The sequence below is a fragment of the Macaca fascicularis genome, chromosome 18 (genome assembly GCF_037993035.2).
Source record: "Macaca fascicularis isolate 582-1 chromosome 18, T2T-MFA8v1.1".
NCBI lineage: Eukaryota > Metazoa > Chordata > Mammalia > Primates > Cercopithecidae > Macaca > Macaca fascicularis.
The window spans coordinates 18,470,747-18,488,738 of NC_088392.1; the positions used below are offsets into that span (position 1 = coordinate 18,470,747).

The window sequence follows — 17,992 nt, forward strand, 5'->3', positions numbered from 1 at the left end:
CCATCCCTAGATGGTTTAGTGCTAGAGAAAGAAAAGATGATGAAAAACAGACTAGGCTACTGTTTTGACTCTTACAGGAGAGCAAAGATCCGGCTTTTTGTTTTATGGCATTAAAAGATCCATGTATCTCTCTCTCTCTTTAAATCTGGCCAACACTGTTCTTCCAAGAACTGCTGCTGATTTTCACACAGTGGCAATGTCATCTTCCTGGTGTCACCCACTGAAAAACTGGTCTGCCCCTGACAGTGCGGACAGGACCTGGCTGCCGCCAGAGACAGAACGTCAGCTTTCTCGCTCCCCACAGCCCAGGGAACTGTCTGTTTCCACAACCAGGGGGAAGACAATAAACGGAGAGAAAAGAAATAGAACGGGCCAGGCGCAGTGGCTCACGCCTGCAATCCCAGCACTTTGGGAGGCTGAGGCAAGTGGATCACCTGAGGTCAGGAGTTTGAGACCAGCCTGGCCAACATGGAAAAAACCCATCTTTACTGAAAATACAGAAATTAGCTGGGTGTGGTGGCATGCGCCTATAGTCCCAGCTACTCTGGAGGCTGAGGCAGGAGAACTGCTTGAACCCGGGAGGTGGAGGTTGCAATGAGCCGAGATCGTGCCATTGTACTCCAGCCTGGGCGACAGAGTGAGACTTGGTCTCTAAATCAATAAACTAATCAATCAATCAATCAATGCAAACGAACAGCAAAGCCCAGTCATGGAGATTCCTTACAATCTTAAAATAATAATAATAATTCTGAGATCTTCTGAGAAGAAAACATACCAGTTCTTTGAAAAATATCCCCAAACATATCTCCTCCTTTCTGTTTGACTGAGAATTACTATTACTGAATTTATACATCGGTAAATCTATGTAGCTGCAGCAAAACCACAAGCTTGAGGAACAGATTAAAGCCAGGAACCATCATTACCACGAGGCAAAACACTATCTGTGTTTAAGGCACAGATCTAGCTACCTCAGGGTTATAAAACAATTCAGAGACCGGCTGCTGGCACCACTTGCAGTCTAAATAAAGAAGCAGAGAACAAAAAACATCTCTGGAGAAGGGCGGCCTATGAATGGGCCTTTTGAAAATCATGAGTTGGAGGATTCTGTGAAGCCCCTTAAATAGTATATATCCATATATTCGTTTTTCTGGAGGGAGTGTCTATAGCTTTCGGAAGATTCTCAGAGAGAGCACTGACCCTTCAAATGACAGGTAATTCTCAGAGCCAGAGCCCTCACTATCAGCTGCAAAGTCCTTTGTAACTACACAATAAAACAGATGGTGTTCTACCCTCATGGAAAAAAGTTACAATATTATAATTGGTAGGTTGTTCATGCTCAGGCAGTGTTGCAGTGATACATCTTTATAATGATGTTAAATTGTTCAAATTATCTGCCTGGTTCCATAAATATATGATACATTGTGGTTATAAAAGGGGCCTTTCTCATGAAACTTTTAAAAAGAGTTTTACTGTATCATTAATTTGGTATAGAATCAACACATTATTCACAATAAATATTAATTAATTAAGGATTAACTAAACAATTTTGTGTGTCCCCGTAAAATTTATAAGAGCTTTCTTGGGGGAGATTTAAGAGGCCTAAGGTGCTTTGAAAACAAAAACCAAAAAGCAGAAATCTGAGGGAATGCCTTGGCTCAGCCAGTCCTGAGGCCGATGTTGAGTTTGTCTTTTAGGGGTCGGTGCTGGGGCTTGAGGTCTTATCCTATCATGAAAAGCCTGAATGCAAAAGGGTATGGGACATGCATGGATGCAGAAACTGCCCCAGTGGTAGACGATGAAGCCACACAGTGCTGTGTGCAATGTATAACCAAACGCGTGAACTGAATCCAAAGCCATCCTGTAAAAATGCTTATTAAAAGAAAAAGCGCAAGCTGAGGTTTTCCCATTAGCTTCCTCCTTCCTAAATGGTCTGTAATACCTGCCCCCAAACCCTGTACCAAGAACTGGCCCTCCTGCTCAGAAGGGAGAGGCCGGGAAGTCACTTACCAGATGCAGGGGCCTGGCCACCAGGGGAGCTTCCAGACCCGGCGCCTGCCCTTGCCGAGCTTGGGAGCCTCCCATCAGTCCCGTTCTCGGGCTGGTCTCTGGCCTCTGTCCTGCCGGCTGCTTCTTCATGGGGAAGGCCCATGCCATAGGCACACTGGGGCAAGGGTCCACGTTTTGGGGAACCCACGAGGGGTTCACAGTCCTCCCCAGGAGGGTTCCGGCAGCCTGTGCAGACATCTGCCCAGTTAGGGCTGGGACTGGCTGCCCAGTGCGGGCAATGGCCACCGTCCACCTCTTTTTGTAAGTAGTTTTCAGAGGACATGGGAATCCAATCAGTCCCGCACAGGGGCTCAGTGCAGCTGCAGCTTTCTGAACCCACTGTGCTCTGTGTCCCTGTGAAGCACTGGCTTAAACTGTCATTCTCCCCTACCTCCAGGGGTTCAGAGAAAGGAGGTGTGGATTTGCTTCCAGGCTCAGTGAGGAACAGTAAACGGTCTGCGGGCTGGGAGGGCCTGTCCATGTATTCATCTTCCGTGGGCACCTGTCTGAAGCGGTCTTCCTCTGTCTCGGTCTCGCTGACCAATGAGAGTATCCTGGCATCTTCGCCTTGTGCGTAGGGACCACCTCCTACACACGTGCCCTGACAGACACCACCTTGATCTGGGGAGCACATATCTTCTGGAAATGTCTTCTTCTCCAGAGTCAGCAGTAAGACACCTTCACACACTCCCTGTTGACCAAAGGCTGCCGTGTGTGGACTGACACAACTGTCGCCTGAGGACTCCTGCCGATTTACAATCAGAAGGCAGAGGCATTAACACCCAGAGTTATTAGGATGAGTTTAGCTAAACATGGCTGAAAACGGTGTTTACACTGATTACTTCCACCATAACAAGTACAGATGGTATACTGACCATGGCACTTTGTATTATGAAAAATTACTGAGTGCAGGAGAACTCTAGAATGGAATACAACTGGAAACAAATGAATCTAGCTGCATCTCAGATGAAAAGCATGTTCACACCTGAGCAAGGAGAGGAGCTAACCCAAATGACTTTTGAGCACAGTATTCTGACGACATATTCTCAATCTAAATACAAAACCCAAAAACAACTGTAAACAAATATTGAACTCGAGTTAGCAACTCTGTGTATCACTGTGGTATGCTCTAGTAATTCTGAAACTACTTTCTGTGTATTCTAGAATTGAGCAAATGAGAAAATATATTGAGAATAATAGGAGCCAGGTTTCATACAGCTGGGGAAAGAAAGATTCAAATATGGGAAAGGGAAAGACCAGAATGAATACTGTTGCGTTGGCCTGGAATTGAAGAAATCAGTTTGAGCTTATGCTTTCAAATGTATACATTTTATATCAAAGAAAGTAGATCTAACTGGGAACGATGGCTCATGCCTGTAATCCCAACATTTTGGGAGGCCAAGGTGGGTGGATCACCTGAGTTCAGGAGTTCAAGACCAGCCTGGGCAACACAGTGAAACACCATCTCTACTAAAAATACAAAAATTTGAGCTGAGATCTGGCCACTGCACTCCAGCCTGGGCGACAGAGCTAGACTCCGTCTCAAAAAAAAAAAAAAAAAAAAAAATACAAAAATTAGTTGGGCATGGTGGCGCGCGCCTGTAATCCCAGCTACTCAGGAGGCTGAGGTAGAAGAATCGCTTGAACCTGGGAGGCGGAGGTTGCAGTGAGCCGAGATTGCGCCATTGCACTCAAGCCTAGATGAGAGAGTAAGACTGTCTCAGAAAAAAAAAAAGAAAGAACTAAAGGACATAATGAAATGATTAATGAAAATGTAATATCAAATGTGGGTTGAATAATAGTATTATACTACTGTTAAATTTCCTGATACATGTACTATGGTTATATATGAGAATGTCCTTGTTCTCTCTCTTTTTTTTAATTATACTTTAAGTTCTAGGGTACATGTGCACAACGTGCAGGTTTGTTACATATGTATACATGTGCCATGTTGGTGTGCTGCACCCATTAACTCATCATTTACATTAGGTATATCTCCTAATGCTATCCCTCCCCCCTCCCCCCTCCCCACAATAGGCCCCGGTGTGTGATGCTCCCCTTCCTGTGTCCAAGTGATCTCATTGTTCAATTCCCACCTATGAGTGAGAACATGCGGTATTTGGTTTTCTGTTCTTGTGATAGTTTGCTGAGAATGATGGTTTCCAGCTGCATCCATGTCCCTACAAAGGACATGAACTCATCCTTTTTTATGGCTGCATACACACTGAAATATTTAAGGATATGGGACACATGGTCTGCCATTCACTCTAAAATGGTTTGAGAAGAAAACATAACTGTGTTCATATACACACATACAGAGAGTAAGCAAATCACAAAGCAATGAGAGAAAATAGAAACAACTGGTGGGCCTATGTGTAGGGTATATGGAAGGTCTTTGTCCTTTTCTACTACTTTCCTACAATTTTGAATTGTGTCAACATAAAATGTTACCAGAATAACTAGAGAGTCAAGGAAAGTTGCAATTCATCCTTCTCAGGAATCTGTACCAGACAATCAAGATTAGTACTAAAAAAAAATAACATGAACACAGAGATGAGAGAAGTGGAAACAAAGACAAAGAAAACAGGCATCTAGAATGAGCCTGGACTTGGGCTTTGGGCTGCTCTGCAGAGATCTATCCTGGAATTTGAGGTTTGATCACTGCACCTGAAAATGCCCCTTAAGCAAAGAGGCTCAGGCCGGGCGCGGTGGCTCACACTTATAATCCCAGCACTTTGGGAGGCCGAGGCAGGTAGATCACTTGAGGCCAGGAGTTCGAGACCAGTGTGGCCAACACGGTGAAACCCTGTCTCTATTAAAAACACAAAAAAATTAGCCAGGCGTGGTAGTGGGCACCTGTAATCCCAGCTGCTCGGGAGGCTGAGGCAGGAGAATCACTTGAACCTGGGAGGCGGAGGTTGCAGTGAGCTGAGATTGTACCCCTATACTCTAGCCTGGGGCACAGAGTAAGACTCTGTCTCAAAAACAAGGGGGGTGGGGAGCTCAATATTTGACTAGGATGGCTCTACCAGCCTGTTGAATGTACTTAACAGAGGCACCAACAACTGTTCACTCTACCTTATCTCCACTTAGGCGGCCACAAGCCTCATTGATCCAGTGCCACAAATTAGCTAGAAAACACAAAGCAAGGATAAGGACTTCAAGTTATTATTTCCCACTTTTCTTTTAAATAAAGGTTATTATGTATATTTAAGGTATACAACATGTTACATGACAAAAATAGATAGTAAAATGGTTACTATAGTGAAGCAAATTAACATACCCATCATCTCACTTAGCTACCCATTTTTATGTGTGTGTGGCAAGATCCGCTAAAATCTACAAATTTAGCAAAAATCTTGAATATGATACAACATGATTAACTACAGTCCCCATCCGTACATTAGATTCCTGGACAACTTTCTTCATCCTGCATATCTGCTACTTTGTTTCCTTTGACCCACATCTCCCCATTTTCTTTCCCCCTGCCCCTGGTAACCATTGTTTTATTCTATATCTCTGTATATTTGACTTTTGGGGAATTCTGCACATGTAAGTGCAATCGTTCTAAATTTTTCTTTCTGTATCAGGCTCAGTATTATGACCACTAGGTCAGTTCAATATTATCTTTCAACAGAGTCCACTGCAAGTCTTTCAGTGAGCGCTCCTGGAAGTGAAAGCATTTAAAAGTAAATCAACTGATTTAAAGGCTATGAAGGGCCAGGCGCAGTGGCTCACTTGAGGTAATGCCAGCACTTTGGGAGGCCAAGGCGGGTGGATCACTTGAGGTCAGGAGTTCATGACTAGCCTGGCCAACATGGTGAAACCACATCTCTACTAAAAATACAAAAATTAGCCGGGCATGGTGGCACTCGCCTGTAATCCCAGCTACTCAGGAGGCTGAAGCAGGAGAATTGCTTGAACTTGGGAGGCGGAGGCTGCAGTGAGCTGAGATTGTGCCACTGTACTCCAACCTTGGCGACAGAGCGAAACTCGGTCTCAAAAAAAAACAAAAAATAAAAAAATAAAGGCTATGAAGCCATCTCACTCCTGTTAAAAACAGAACTTCCTGTTCTATGCAAAGCAAAACATGATCCACTAATGTTTCAGTGACTACCTCTGGGCACATTTGGGGCCTGTCAGAGTTGCTGCTATGACTATAGACATTCTCATCCTCTTAAGTTTTCTTTGGTTATGAGGGACTAAGTTAGACATCATAGAAGAACCAAAGAAAATATGTCTAGGAGACTGATTTTTCCAGTAAACTAGCTTGAATGTACTATAAAAGTGAGGCAAGCACAGCAAGCTAGGTGCCAGACCCACTGAGACCAGCAGGCCCCAAGACCTTTTCCACTATATCTGGCTGCTTCTCAGAAGAAAGAAGAATATGTTCAAAAACTACATCTCCACTCACTCTTACAGAAGTGATGAAGCCTAAAAGGTTAAATTTTATGAATTTTAAGAAATCTATGAATTTATATTATACAAAGATACAATTTTATCCTACTTCTAATGAACATTTAATGTTGGGCTCACTATAAAGACTAAAGTTAGGACTGGACCCGGTGGCTCACACCTGTAATCCCAGCACTTTGGGAGGCTGAGGTGGGCGGACTGCTTCAGCTCAGAAGTTTGAGACCAGCTTGGGCAACATGGTGAAACCCCTTCTCTATAAAAAATACAAAAATTAGCCGGGCATGGTGGTGCGTGCCTGTGGTCCCAGCTAATTGGGGGGCTGAGGTGGGAGGATTGTTTGAGCCCAGGAGGGAAGTCGAGGCTGCAGAGAGCTGCTCTTGTGCCACTGCAGTCCTGCCTGGGTGACAAAGTGAGACCCTGTCTCAAAAAGCAACAACAACAACAACAACAACAAAAAGCTGACTAAAGTTATGAGTTGTCAGATTCTCCATGGGAAGATCATCACATAATAGCTAATGTGCACTTAAGCATGCCAGGGATGGTGCCAAGCAGTCTCATCATAAAATAGGAGAAATAATAGTGCCCACCTCATGGTGCTGTTGTGAAGATGTACTTAGTACATGCAAAATATATGTAGTCATGTTGGCACATATTAAATATTTAATATATGTCAGCTATTGCGATCATCATCATTATTCTTGCTTCTTTTCTATCACTTTGAAATTATATATCAAGGTAAACTTACCTGCCCTCCCCCGACACCCCACCAAAAAAAAAAAAAAGAGGACAATTGCAGCTGTTTCCTTGGAGAAATCAGTCTAGACAATCACAAATGGCACTAAAAATAAATACCTGTCCATGGAGCTGGTAAACATGCAGACCTGCCATGATCACCTCTGCCCTGGACAACTGCAAACAGCTTCCTAACCGCTGCGCCTGCATCTACGCTCACTGTACCACACATTTGTTTGGTACTCTAAAGCCAGAGGGCTGCCCTCGGTCCCTTTTGCTAAGGACAAGGAGCAAACTCCTTCAGCAGCCCTGCAGGGCTACATGGTCTGGCCGTGCCCTCCTCTCCAGCCTCATCTTCCACTTGGTCCCTGACTTTGTGCTACAGTGCCACTAGCTCCCTCCAGCCCGCTAATGCACCGTGCTCCCCTCATCATGCAGCTCTCAGGATAGAATGCCTGTGTTTCTCCTGATGTCCCTTGGCTAGCGAATTCTGACTTGTCTTTCAGATCTTAACTCACACATTTCCTCCTCTGGGAGGCCCTGGCTGGCCTCAGGGATGGGCTGACCTTCTGTCGTCTGCTACCTGGTGCTCAGTACCTTCCCTTGCACACTCGGCTTCCCTCTGTGGGCTTAATGCCTACCCTGCCCACTAAGATGCTTCCTCCAGGAGGGCACTGGCTGTGCCTGCGTTGCTTGATATTGAGACCCCAGTGCCAGTCCAGTCCCTGATGATCAGTAAACACGTAAGGATGAATGGATGAAGAGAGAGCTAACAGTCATGACATCCAATCCAGTAAACGGTAGGCCCATATGGCAGTAAAATAGTATCAAAAAGAAAAACCTAAAGAACTAAACATCAGGAAGTCTGTTTATCTCACATAAACATGACTACAAGTGACCTTCATCATCTGAACATGCGTTATCCAAATCCCCAGTAATGATGTTGTTAAGGAGGTGAAGTTGCACTAAATAAAAGCATTCAACAATGAACAGACTCTTTAAAAGATGGTCACCACTCGGCTGGGTGTGGTGGCTCACGCCTGTAATCCTAGCACTTTGGGAGGCCAAGGCGGATGGATCACGAGGTCAGGAGTTTGAGACTAGCCTGACCAACATGGTGGAACCCCATCTCTACTAAAAATACAAAAATTAGCCAGGCGTGGTGGCAAATGCCTGTAATCCCAGGTACTCAGGAGGCTGAGGCATGAGAATCGCTTCATCCCGGGAGGCGGAGGTTGCAGTGAGCCGAGATCACACCACTGCACTCTAGCCTGGGTGACAGAGCAAGACTCTGTCTAAAAAAAAAAAAAAAAAAAAAAAAAGTTCACCACTCAAACATTGCTCACTGCTTACCACTGGCATCAGAAATCTCCATCTTTCCTCTTTAATTAGTCTTCTGATTGTCTAGTGTTTCATTTGGCAATGTAATGGTTAGAGAAGCAGCTAGATAGGCAGGGTCTCATGAAGTCCAAGGGTGTGATGTGGGAGAATTGATCAAATCACAGCAAGGCAAAGTGGGCCATATAAATAAGCAATCAACTGGGCCAGGCATTGTGGCTCATGCCTGTAATCCCAGCACTTTGGGAGGCTGAGGCGGGTGGACCACCTGAGGTCGGCAGTTCTAGACCAGCCTGGCCAACATGGTCAAACCCCATCTCTACCAAAAATACAAAAATTAGCTGGGCATGGTGGCAAATGCCTGTAATCCCAGCTCAGGAGGCTGAGGCACGAGAATCACTTGAACCTGGGAGGCGGAGGCTGCAGTGAGTCAAGATCGTGCCATCATACTCCAGACTAGGCAACATAGCAAGACTCTGTCTAAACAATAAATAAGTAAATAAATAAATAAATAAGAGAGCAACTGAAAATGGAAAAGGATCGTGAAACATCATGTTTTTAATATTCAAGTCAAAAGAGAATGACTTGAATATTAAAGGATTAAGAGATATTCTTAGGAAATCTAATGAAGTCTTGAATCCTTTCATAAAAATTACACATTTTTAGCTTTGTAGTCTAAAAGTTAAACATGACATGATGTTTAAAGACACTAACAAATTTCTATGGGAAAATTATTCCCAAGAAACAGGATAAGACTTGGCTGTCTATTCTAAGAATAAGCACCTAAATTTTATTCAATATAACTTATTTTCATAATCTGAGGTTCTTTTTTTTTTTTTTTTTTTTTTTTGAGATGAAGTTCCACTCTTGTCCAGGCTGGAGTGCAATGGCATGATCTTGGCTCATTGCAACCTCTGCCTCCTGGGTTCAAGCGATCTTCCTACCTCAGCCTCTCAAGTAGCTAGGATTACAGGCATGTGCCACCATGTCTGGTTAATTTTGCATTTTTAGTAGAGATGGGGTTTCACCATGTTGGCCAGGCTGGTCTCGAACTCCTGACTTCAGGTAATCCACCTGCCGTGGCCTCTCAAAGTGCTGGGATTACAGGTGTGAGCCACCGCACCTGGTGGAAGTTCTTATTTCAAAGTAACACTCCAGTCAGGAATTCCCCCTACTGATCATCTAAATATTTTATGTATATTTTAAATGCACGCATTAAAAATTGATGTATTCTAGGATAAATGCAAGCTGCTGTATACGTGATGCTGTACAGTCTATACAACTTAAACATGGAGCTTACAAGTCATCAGTTTCCTGAACACCAGAGTATTCTTTTTCCCTTATATATAACTAGGCAGAATATTGGCTTTTTCAGGTTTTTGGAGTTCTATTTCTTTTTGTCAGAGAATGATAAAACATGATCTAGAAATCTATCTCTTTTAAGATTAATTTGCAAAAAGCGCCATAGACACAATACCTGTGAGTGCTTTCCCTTTTTTCCTATAGCAAACGCCAAAGATGATGGCAGCCACTAGGGCCACAGACGTGAAAAGAAGCAGAATTATTAAACCGGGCAAGTAAACCTGGGGTTCTGTATTGAAAGAAAATGAGAAATATGGTATTAAAGATTCTTTAATTTTGCGCAGTTGAAAAACAAATCCTGGTAAATCAAACCTCAGAATGAAAAATGTTGGTTTGGGATAGCAGAAGTGAGAGTCCCCACCCCTGGCTGCCCTTTGTCCACGAGTGCTCACATTCTGAAGGGTGAGATCCACAATCTTAGCCAGCCTGGCTCAGTCCGGTTGCACTCTATGGGAGAGCAGCCCAGGACCATTGCGGTGTTTCTACCTTAGAACATCTCTAATCATGCTCACCACACCACCCAGTCTCATTCTGGCTAACCTCCAGAACCCTTCAGTATCCCCAGATGAGTGACCTCCGCAGACAAAAGGAGTTTCTTCTATCTCTTTCCTAATAGCAACAGGGCACCAGGGCTTTGCCGGTCATGAGAACAGAAACACAGCCATCCTGTGAAATATTTCTGGAATTTTCATCCCCAACACCACGTGGACCCAAACGTTTTCTTCATCCCTCCCTGATCACTTCATTGCTAGAATCCTTGTTAAAAACTCTTGATTTACTTGACCTGGTTTCCTGGACTCCTACTTTTCCTCTCCTTCTCTTTTTTAAAATAACTTTTTATTCCTTCAGTTATATTTAATGTTATCTGCCAAACGGTCTTTAAAAAGTTTGCTCTGATTGTGTAACTCCACATCCAGAATGCTTTAATGTCTTCCTGTTTCCCAAAATGTTAAGGCCAAACCCCTGATTTCTTGGTCAAAGCTTGTTAACCCGGTTATTCTGTGGCCTATTGTTCTCTTTCCTCATCTGAAAGGTCTCCTTGCCACTTAAGCCATCTCTTCCGATATCTGGACCCGCATCTCTACACTGTCCTGTTCACCAAGTAACCGGCCTCCACCATCAACTTTCTGGCAATCTGAAACTCCACTTAAGACTAACTTAATGTGGCCATGTGCAGCAGCTCACTCCTGTAATCCTAGCACTTTGGGAGGCCAAGGTGGGTGGATTACCTGAGGCCAGGAGTTTGAGACCAGCCTGGCCAACATCGTGAAACCCCGTCTCTACTAAAAATACAAAAATTAGCTGGTCATGGTGTGTGTCTGTAATCCCAGCTACTCAGGAGGCTGAGGCAGGAGAATCGCTTGAACTCACGAGTTGGAGGTTGCAGTGAGCCGTTATCATGCCACTGCACTCCAGCCTGGGTGACAGAACAAGACTCCGTCTCAAAAATAATAATAATAATAATAATTTAATCTGCAACATGTTCCATAGATGATAGCAAGATCCTAACAATTTTGGGAGATGACCAAAATCTCCTCATAGACACTTGTGACCGCCATCATCCCACCGTGTCTGAGCATTTTATGTTTGCAGCTCTATTTTCTTTTTATGCATATTAAAACATGATTAGTTACCCCCAATCCAGTGTAGAAAATTATCAAGGAAACAACATACCTGGAGTTAAACTACTGATTAAAATGAAACATTGAGCTGACCGTGCACAGGATGAAACAACGGGGGAGAGGATGCCTGCAGATCCATGTGCCATCTGGGAGGGATCTAAATGATCTGACTACCCCGGGGCACATCTATCAACCCACAGGCTCGTTTTAAACATACCATTTGGTGGTTTTCTAGATGGCAGAGAAGAACTGCAAACCACATCGGATTTCTCTGTCCCATGATGTTCTACCGTCTTTCCAAGGGAGGTACAGCTGTGGCGGGTGGGGGCGGGGGGGGGGGGGTGGAAGGCAGTTCAGTGCTTTGGTTTTATATGCTTGTTTTTTGAAAAATGAACAAATGCAAGGCTCTCCCAGATGGCCAGCTCCTTCAGGAGAGGAACCCATGCCTTCCTGGACATTTGAATCCTCCGTGCCTTCTACAGGGAGGAGAACATCACAAGGTGTGACAAAGAAATAAGCAAAAGCAAACGCTGCCTGTGTTCTCTGACAGCTACTCTGAGAGTGTGGTCAGCAAAGCAGCAGAGCAGAGTCTTCAGGAAAGAATATTCTGGCCGTGCCCGGTGGCTCAGGCCTATCATCCTAGCACTTTGGAAGGCTGAAGCAGGGAGATTGCTTGAGCCCAGGAATAAGAGACTATCCTGGGCAACACGGTGAAACTCTGTCTCTACAAAAAATTTAAAAATTAGCTGGGTGTGATGTACGTGCCTGGGGTCTCAGCTACTGGGGAGGCAAAGGCAGGAGGACTGCTTGAGCCCAGGAGGTTGAAGCTGCAGGAAGCCATGTTTGTACCACTGCACTTCAGCCTGGGCAACAGAGCAAGATCATGTCTCAAGAAAAAAAAAAGTATATTCCAATAGCTTCAATTACATGGTTAAGTGATATACTTTTGCTGATTGTTTTTTTTGAAAAACACAGAAAATCCTCTTGAACATAAAATTTGGATAAGTGAATCAGAAAATAAACATTTATTTATGTATTTTAATTTAATTTTCGTTGTTTAAAAATGTGAGATAGGGTCTTGGTATGTTGCCCAGGCTGTTCTCAAATTCCTGGGCTCAAGCAATCCTCCTGCCTCAGCCTCCTGAGTAGCTGGGATTACAGGCATGCGCCACCACGCCTGGCAGAAAATAAACATTTCATAAGGAATATACAGGGAACTGAAAGAATCATTACATTGATTATTAGTATTCAACAACAAGCATGAGATGAAAGCACCCATGAATTCCACTATAGATACACTCACATACATGAGAAATCATACATAGATGAGATTCTTCATCACAAAATTATGTATTACTATAAAAGACTGGGAACAACCTAAGTGACTATAAATAAAGAACTTATTACATAACTTACACTTCATCTCTACAATGAAATACTATGCAGCTGTGAAAAGCCACGAAAATCATGAACTGATGAACTAATATAGAAAAAGCTTCAGGATATAATATGTGGAAAAAAAAACCCCAAGATGTTTACAGCGTGCAAACATTTATATAAACAGGAGGCTTCTATATGTGTGTACACACACACACATACACACACACAAATATCTGGATGAATAAATCAGTGATGTTGGGAAGTTGGGAGAAGTAGGCATGACCACTGAATAAATGTTATAAATCATTTTCAACCAAACAAGGTTAGAAAAAGCTGCAACCATAAGTCACAGATTACCAAATCTAAAAAGTCACACCAAGTTCCTGTCACACATAGGGCTGAAGAATTAGTTTGACTGGTTTATTTTCCCCATGTTGAACTGACAGACTTTTTCCATTTTGAATGTGGCTTCAAGAGGAAGCCTAACCCAACAGAATCCATCCGTTTTCAACCCAGACGAGACAGTGGAGGTTGAGTTGTTTAAAAACCAACCATCTCTTCTGACTCCTTTGTTGTTACTTACTTGGTCCAGGGTCTGCATTTGTCCGTGGAGGAGAAGGCGTCTGAGAAGTAGCCTGCAAGGCAAGGTTTGCACACCGTGTCCTTGTTGAGCTGCACTGTGAAAAAAAAACAAAAAAGAAAAACCCAGACAGAACAAACACAGAACAAACGAGGTCACTTAGAGATCATCCAGGCTGAGACCCCAGAGGACTGGAGGTGAGGCGCTGCCCCTGTCTGCTCTCACCTCCCACCCCTGTGCCTACCCCGTGTCTGATTCCTTCAGCTCCCGCAGGCTTGGGCCCACAAAGCAGTTCTGACCCCAGCAGTGAGTTACAGAACCACGCTCGGAAAGGTAACTGGCTCGATGTCGGACCACTAACACTTATCTGTGATGTCCAGGTCAGGCCAGCTCTGGTCCTGACCTTTTGTGGTTCAGAGTCACTTCCCTGGTCACCAACACTTTGTTTCCTAGTGTGGGAGCCGGTGTTGACTGCTCCTGCTATCTGCCTCTTGTTTTTCCCTACGCACCTATGTACCTACGTACCTGTTCAAATCAAACATTAATTTGAACAGCTTTTTTTTTCCTTCTTTTCTTTTGAGACAGAGTCTCACTCTGTCGCCCAGGCTGGAGTGCAGTGGCGCGATCTCAGCTCACTGCAAGCTCCGCCTCCCGGGTTCACCTCATTCTCCTGCCTCAGCCTCCCGAGTAGCTGGGACCACAGGTGCTAGCCCAGCCTTTGTCTGCAAGGAATGGCAGACCCATTACTACTTTGAAGGGAAACTCACTGTCCCGACCTCTTCTGATGAGCTTAATCTCCTCAGTCCAAGTATCAGAGTCTCAGTTAAAAAAAGAAGACAAGGAAGAACCCTACAGGTCTCTTTCCCTGCAACCAAGGGTTGGTATCAAACATTTTCTATAAAGGGTCATACAGTAAGTATCTTAGGCTTTGTAGGCCTGTGGTCTCTGCTGCAGCTACTCATAGCATGAAAGCAGTCCAACAATACATTAAAAACAATGGATAAGGGTGTGTTCCAATAAAACTTTACTGATAAACACAGTGGCACAATGGATGTTAGACTCCTTCCTTAATGGACAGCATTGAAAGCAGGCGTTGATCCTGGTTAGTAAACTGACTTGACTCTCATATTCCTCATGAACTACACTGTCAAAATAAATGTCTCAGGTTTCCTATGCCTATTCCCTCTACTGCAATCCACGCATGATGATTCTTCGGTAAGTCCCAGGAAGAACACTGGCTGCGATGTGATATCATAATCAGGCAACTGGCTGGTGCCCAAGCCACAAATGACTCCTGAAATTAGTAGCACTTCTGTGATTTACTTTCACGAATAAAACACTAAAAAAAGGAATTAAATTTTCTTTGTCCAAAGTCAAGTACAAAGTATATTCTTGATTTCTGCAATTTGGCTGGCTAAGAAGGGTACCTGCTCCTGCATCTAGCAATTTGATTTGCCTTGAAATCTAATAACTCACATGAATTTGAACAGGTTTTTTTTTTTTTTGAAGACATAGTCTCGCTCTGTCACCCAGGCTGGAGTGCGGTGGCGCAATCTCCGCTCACTGTCAATTCTGCCTCCCAGGTTCACACCATTCTCCTGCCTCAGCCTCCTGAGTAGCTGGGACTACAGGTGCCCGCCACCGTGCCTGGCTAATTTTTTGTATTTTTTTTGTAGAGACGGGGTTTCACCGTGTTAGCCAGGATGGTCTTGATCTCCTGACCTCGTGATCCGCCCGCCTCGGCCTCCCAAAGTGCTGGGATTACAGGCATGAGCCACCGCGCCCGGCCAATTTGAACAGCTTTTTAAAAGAGAAGCACAATCTAGAGTTGTGAGAAGCTCTCAAAATCTAAGACGTGGGGGCTAACAGGCATGCAAAGGGTTAAGGGTGCTAATTTCCATAGCTTGACTTCCATGTGACTCTTAGTAACACTGACCTGCCAGAAGCATCCTGCAGGCTCCTTTCCTTGCTCCCTTTCCTAATCACACTTTTCCCACTTTACAAAAGGCACACTTCTTACCCACCCCAGAGTTTGCTGCTATGCTGCCAAACCTCTGAGATGTCGAACTAAGTGACAAGTGGAAACACTGGTGATGGCAGAGCTCCCGCGCCCCCCGGCACACCTCCCACCTTTCCCGCTCTATCAAGGGCAAAAGCAGGATGACAGAAATGGGGCAGCTGCGATCAGGCTGAGTTGTTCTGAACTGAAATTAAGCAGGGTGGGGCAGGAGTGAAATTTCCATTCATCTACCCCTTCCCCTCTATCCTCCACCTATTTTGTCCCAAAATGAACCCATTTCCAAAGGTACAAGGCAGAGAGAACGTCTAATAGAACCCCTGATGTGACATGCTGGTGAAAAGCTGGAGGAAAGGCTCTGGGCCGCTTCTATTTTAGAATCAGAATTCAGAGGGAGTTGGCTGTGATAGGGAGATCTATTTTAACAATTAAAAAATCAAGTTAGACTTTTTGTAACAGAAAGCACATCTGGTTTAGTCAATGCATTTGATAATAAAGACCAAGTGTGTCAGTTAGACTCTGTGATGGATATTATCCTTGATATGAATTGAAATGGATAGTATTTTAATTCTCCCAACCCTGTCCAAGTATTTTGGGTTAAAACCAGGTGCCTCTAAGGGAATGGTTAATAGGCATAAATAATCATGTGTTAAGTCTTGGAAAAAACTGCTTTTGTTATACTTCCTAGAATTCAGGAAAGCAAATGACTCTAAGAAATACTTTTTCAACTCAAAAGAATTTCTATTTCTTTACTTTCAACAAAATTGGAGGACACAATTGAATTATCAACTGATAGATCATTAAAAATAACTTCTGATATCACATCAGTAGGTGAGCTTGGACACATAAATCAGAAGGTACTGAAAAAAATTGAGGGACACGCCTATAACCAAAGTGTTTCCTTTGCCATTCAGTTATTTATGTGAACAAATTTCTCAGCACTTACATACATAAAAAAAGTAGAAACAAAATTGACGCTGAATGCTGTTGCATTTTAGCAATAAGTAATATTCAGCCATAAATATATGAATTGGAAAAAAAATCCCACTCATTATGGAGGTCGGAGGTTTTTACTTTTATGATTATAATACAGCAAAACAGGATATATTCATTTTTGACCAATTGTGTAATAGTAAAGGTAGTGACAACTTGGTCCAGAAGAAATGCTTTTAGTCCCAGGTCAAAGTAAATATTTAAAAATTAAGATTTCAGGCGAGTGTGGTGGCTCACGCCTATAATCCCAGCACCTTCGAAGGCTAAGGCAGGCAGATCACCTGAGGTCGGGAGTTTGAGACCAGCCTGACCAACATGGAGAAATCTCGCCTCTACTAAAAATACAAAATTAGCCAGACATGGTGGAGCATGACTGTAATCCCAGTTATTCAGGAGGCTGAGGCAGGAGAATTGCTTGAACCTGGGAGGCAGAGGTTGCAGTGAGCTGAGATCGCGCCATTGCACTCCAGCCTGGGCAACAAGAGTGAAACTCCATTTCAAAAAAAAAGATAGGTGCGTATTTTTCAATAGGTGCATATTTGAACATGAAAACGTGATTAGTAAAATCCCTCCAAGGATAAGAAATATATCAGGATAAAATTCTGTGGAGAAGGCGGAATGGATAGGAAACAAAAGGAGAGAAAGGAATTATGTAAACTGTCAAATAGTTAAATATGATTAGTGCATTTAAAAATGAATCATAGTGGGCATCAAATGGCCATGGTGTTTACATTCCACTGGATTCGTTTCTTCAGTGTTATCGCAGTTACAATTCCCTGGTACCTAAATCCTTATCAGTTCTTTAAACTTGTAACAAAAATTTTTAGATGTCAACTTAAAAACGTGCTGGGGTGGGGGATGCATGGTTTTGCCAAAATTCTAATGGGCGCACACTCTTTAAAAATGTCCAACCGCCCCTGCACTATCCTGCTGGCTCCTAAGTAGGGATCCTAGGTTTCTACAGATGGAGGAGCCCCAGCGCCCCCTGGCCACGGCCAGAGCATGTGGGCAAATTGCCCGCAGTCCCTTTGAAGAACCTAAGCGGAGGATTCATTCTCAGGTCTTGCCTGGGCCTGCATCTCGTGGAAAATCAGCCCCCACCTTTCCCCACCCCTCGGGTTCCTCCAATGCTGCCTAGCACCCTGGAGCTTTCTTGCTGCTATTATCAAGACTGTCTCAAAGCTGGCTTTGCATGGCTCAGCAAGAGCCGACAGACGCACACATCCAACCCGTACACGGGTGCTGGGCGCCCAGGCCCGGCGCGCACTCGGTGTTGCGGCGGCAGCACTCGCAATCCTGGCTCCAGTGGTACCCAGCCGTGCAGGCGCAGCGCCGGGGGGCCGTGCTGTTGCCGGCGTCCACGGCCACCAGGGCCTTGCCTGTGGGAGACAAGAGACAGGTCATTAGACAGGGAGGGGCAGCCAGCCCAGACACACCGCTCACGACTGCACTATCCAACATCCAGCCCAGAACAGGCCAGACCAGCAGCCCGCCTGGCGGGCCTGC

At 44.2% G+C, this 17,992-nt stretch overlaps 1 protein-coding gene across 1 annotated transcript in view; it reads right to left on the reverse strand.

Annotated features, from left to right (window-relative positions):
* The window catches only part of TNFRSF11A (TNF receptor superfamily member 11a), a 64,049-nt gene that overhangs the window by 16,029 nt on the left and 30,028 nt on the right, over nucleotides 1-17,992 (reverse strand). The window contains exons 4-9 of the mRNA XM_015439660.4: nucleotides 17,722-17,865; nucleotides 13,480-13,573; nucleotides 11,734-11,828; nucleotides 10,010-10,123; nucleotides 5,125-5,177; nucleotides 2,008-2,791 (exon numbers count right to left, since the gene is read on the reverse strand). Of these exons, the coding sequence (XP_015295146.3) occupies nucleotides 2,008-2,791; nucleotides 5,125-5,177; nucleotides 10,010-10,123; nucleotides 11,734-11,828; nucleotides 13,480-13,573; nucleotides 17,722-17,865 (1,284 nt within the window). The remainder of the gene's footprint in view (nucleotides 1-2,007; nucleotides 2,792-5,124; nucleotides 5,178-10,009; nucleotides 10,124-11,733; nucleotides 11,829-13,479; nucleotides 13,574-17,721; nucleotides 17,866-17,992) is intronic.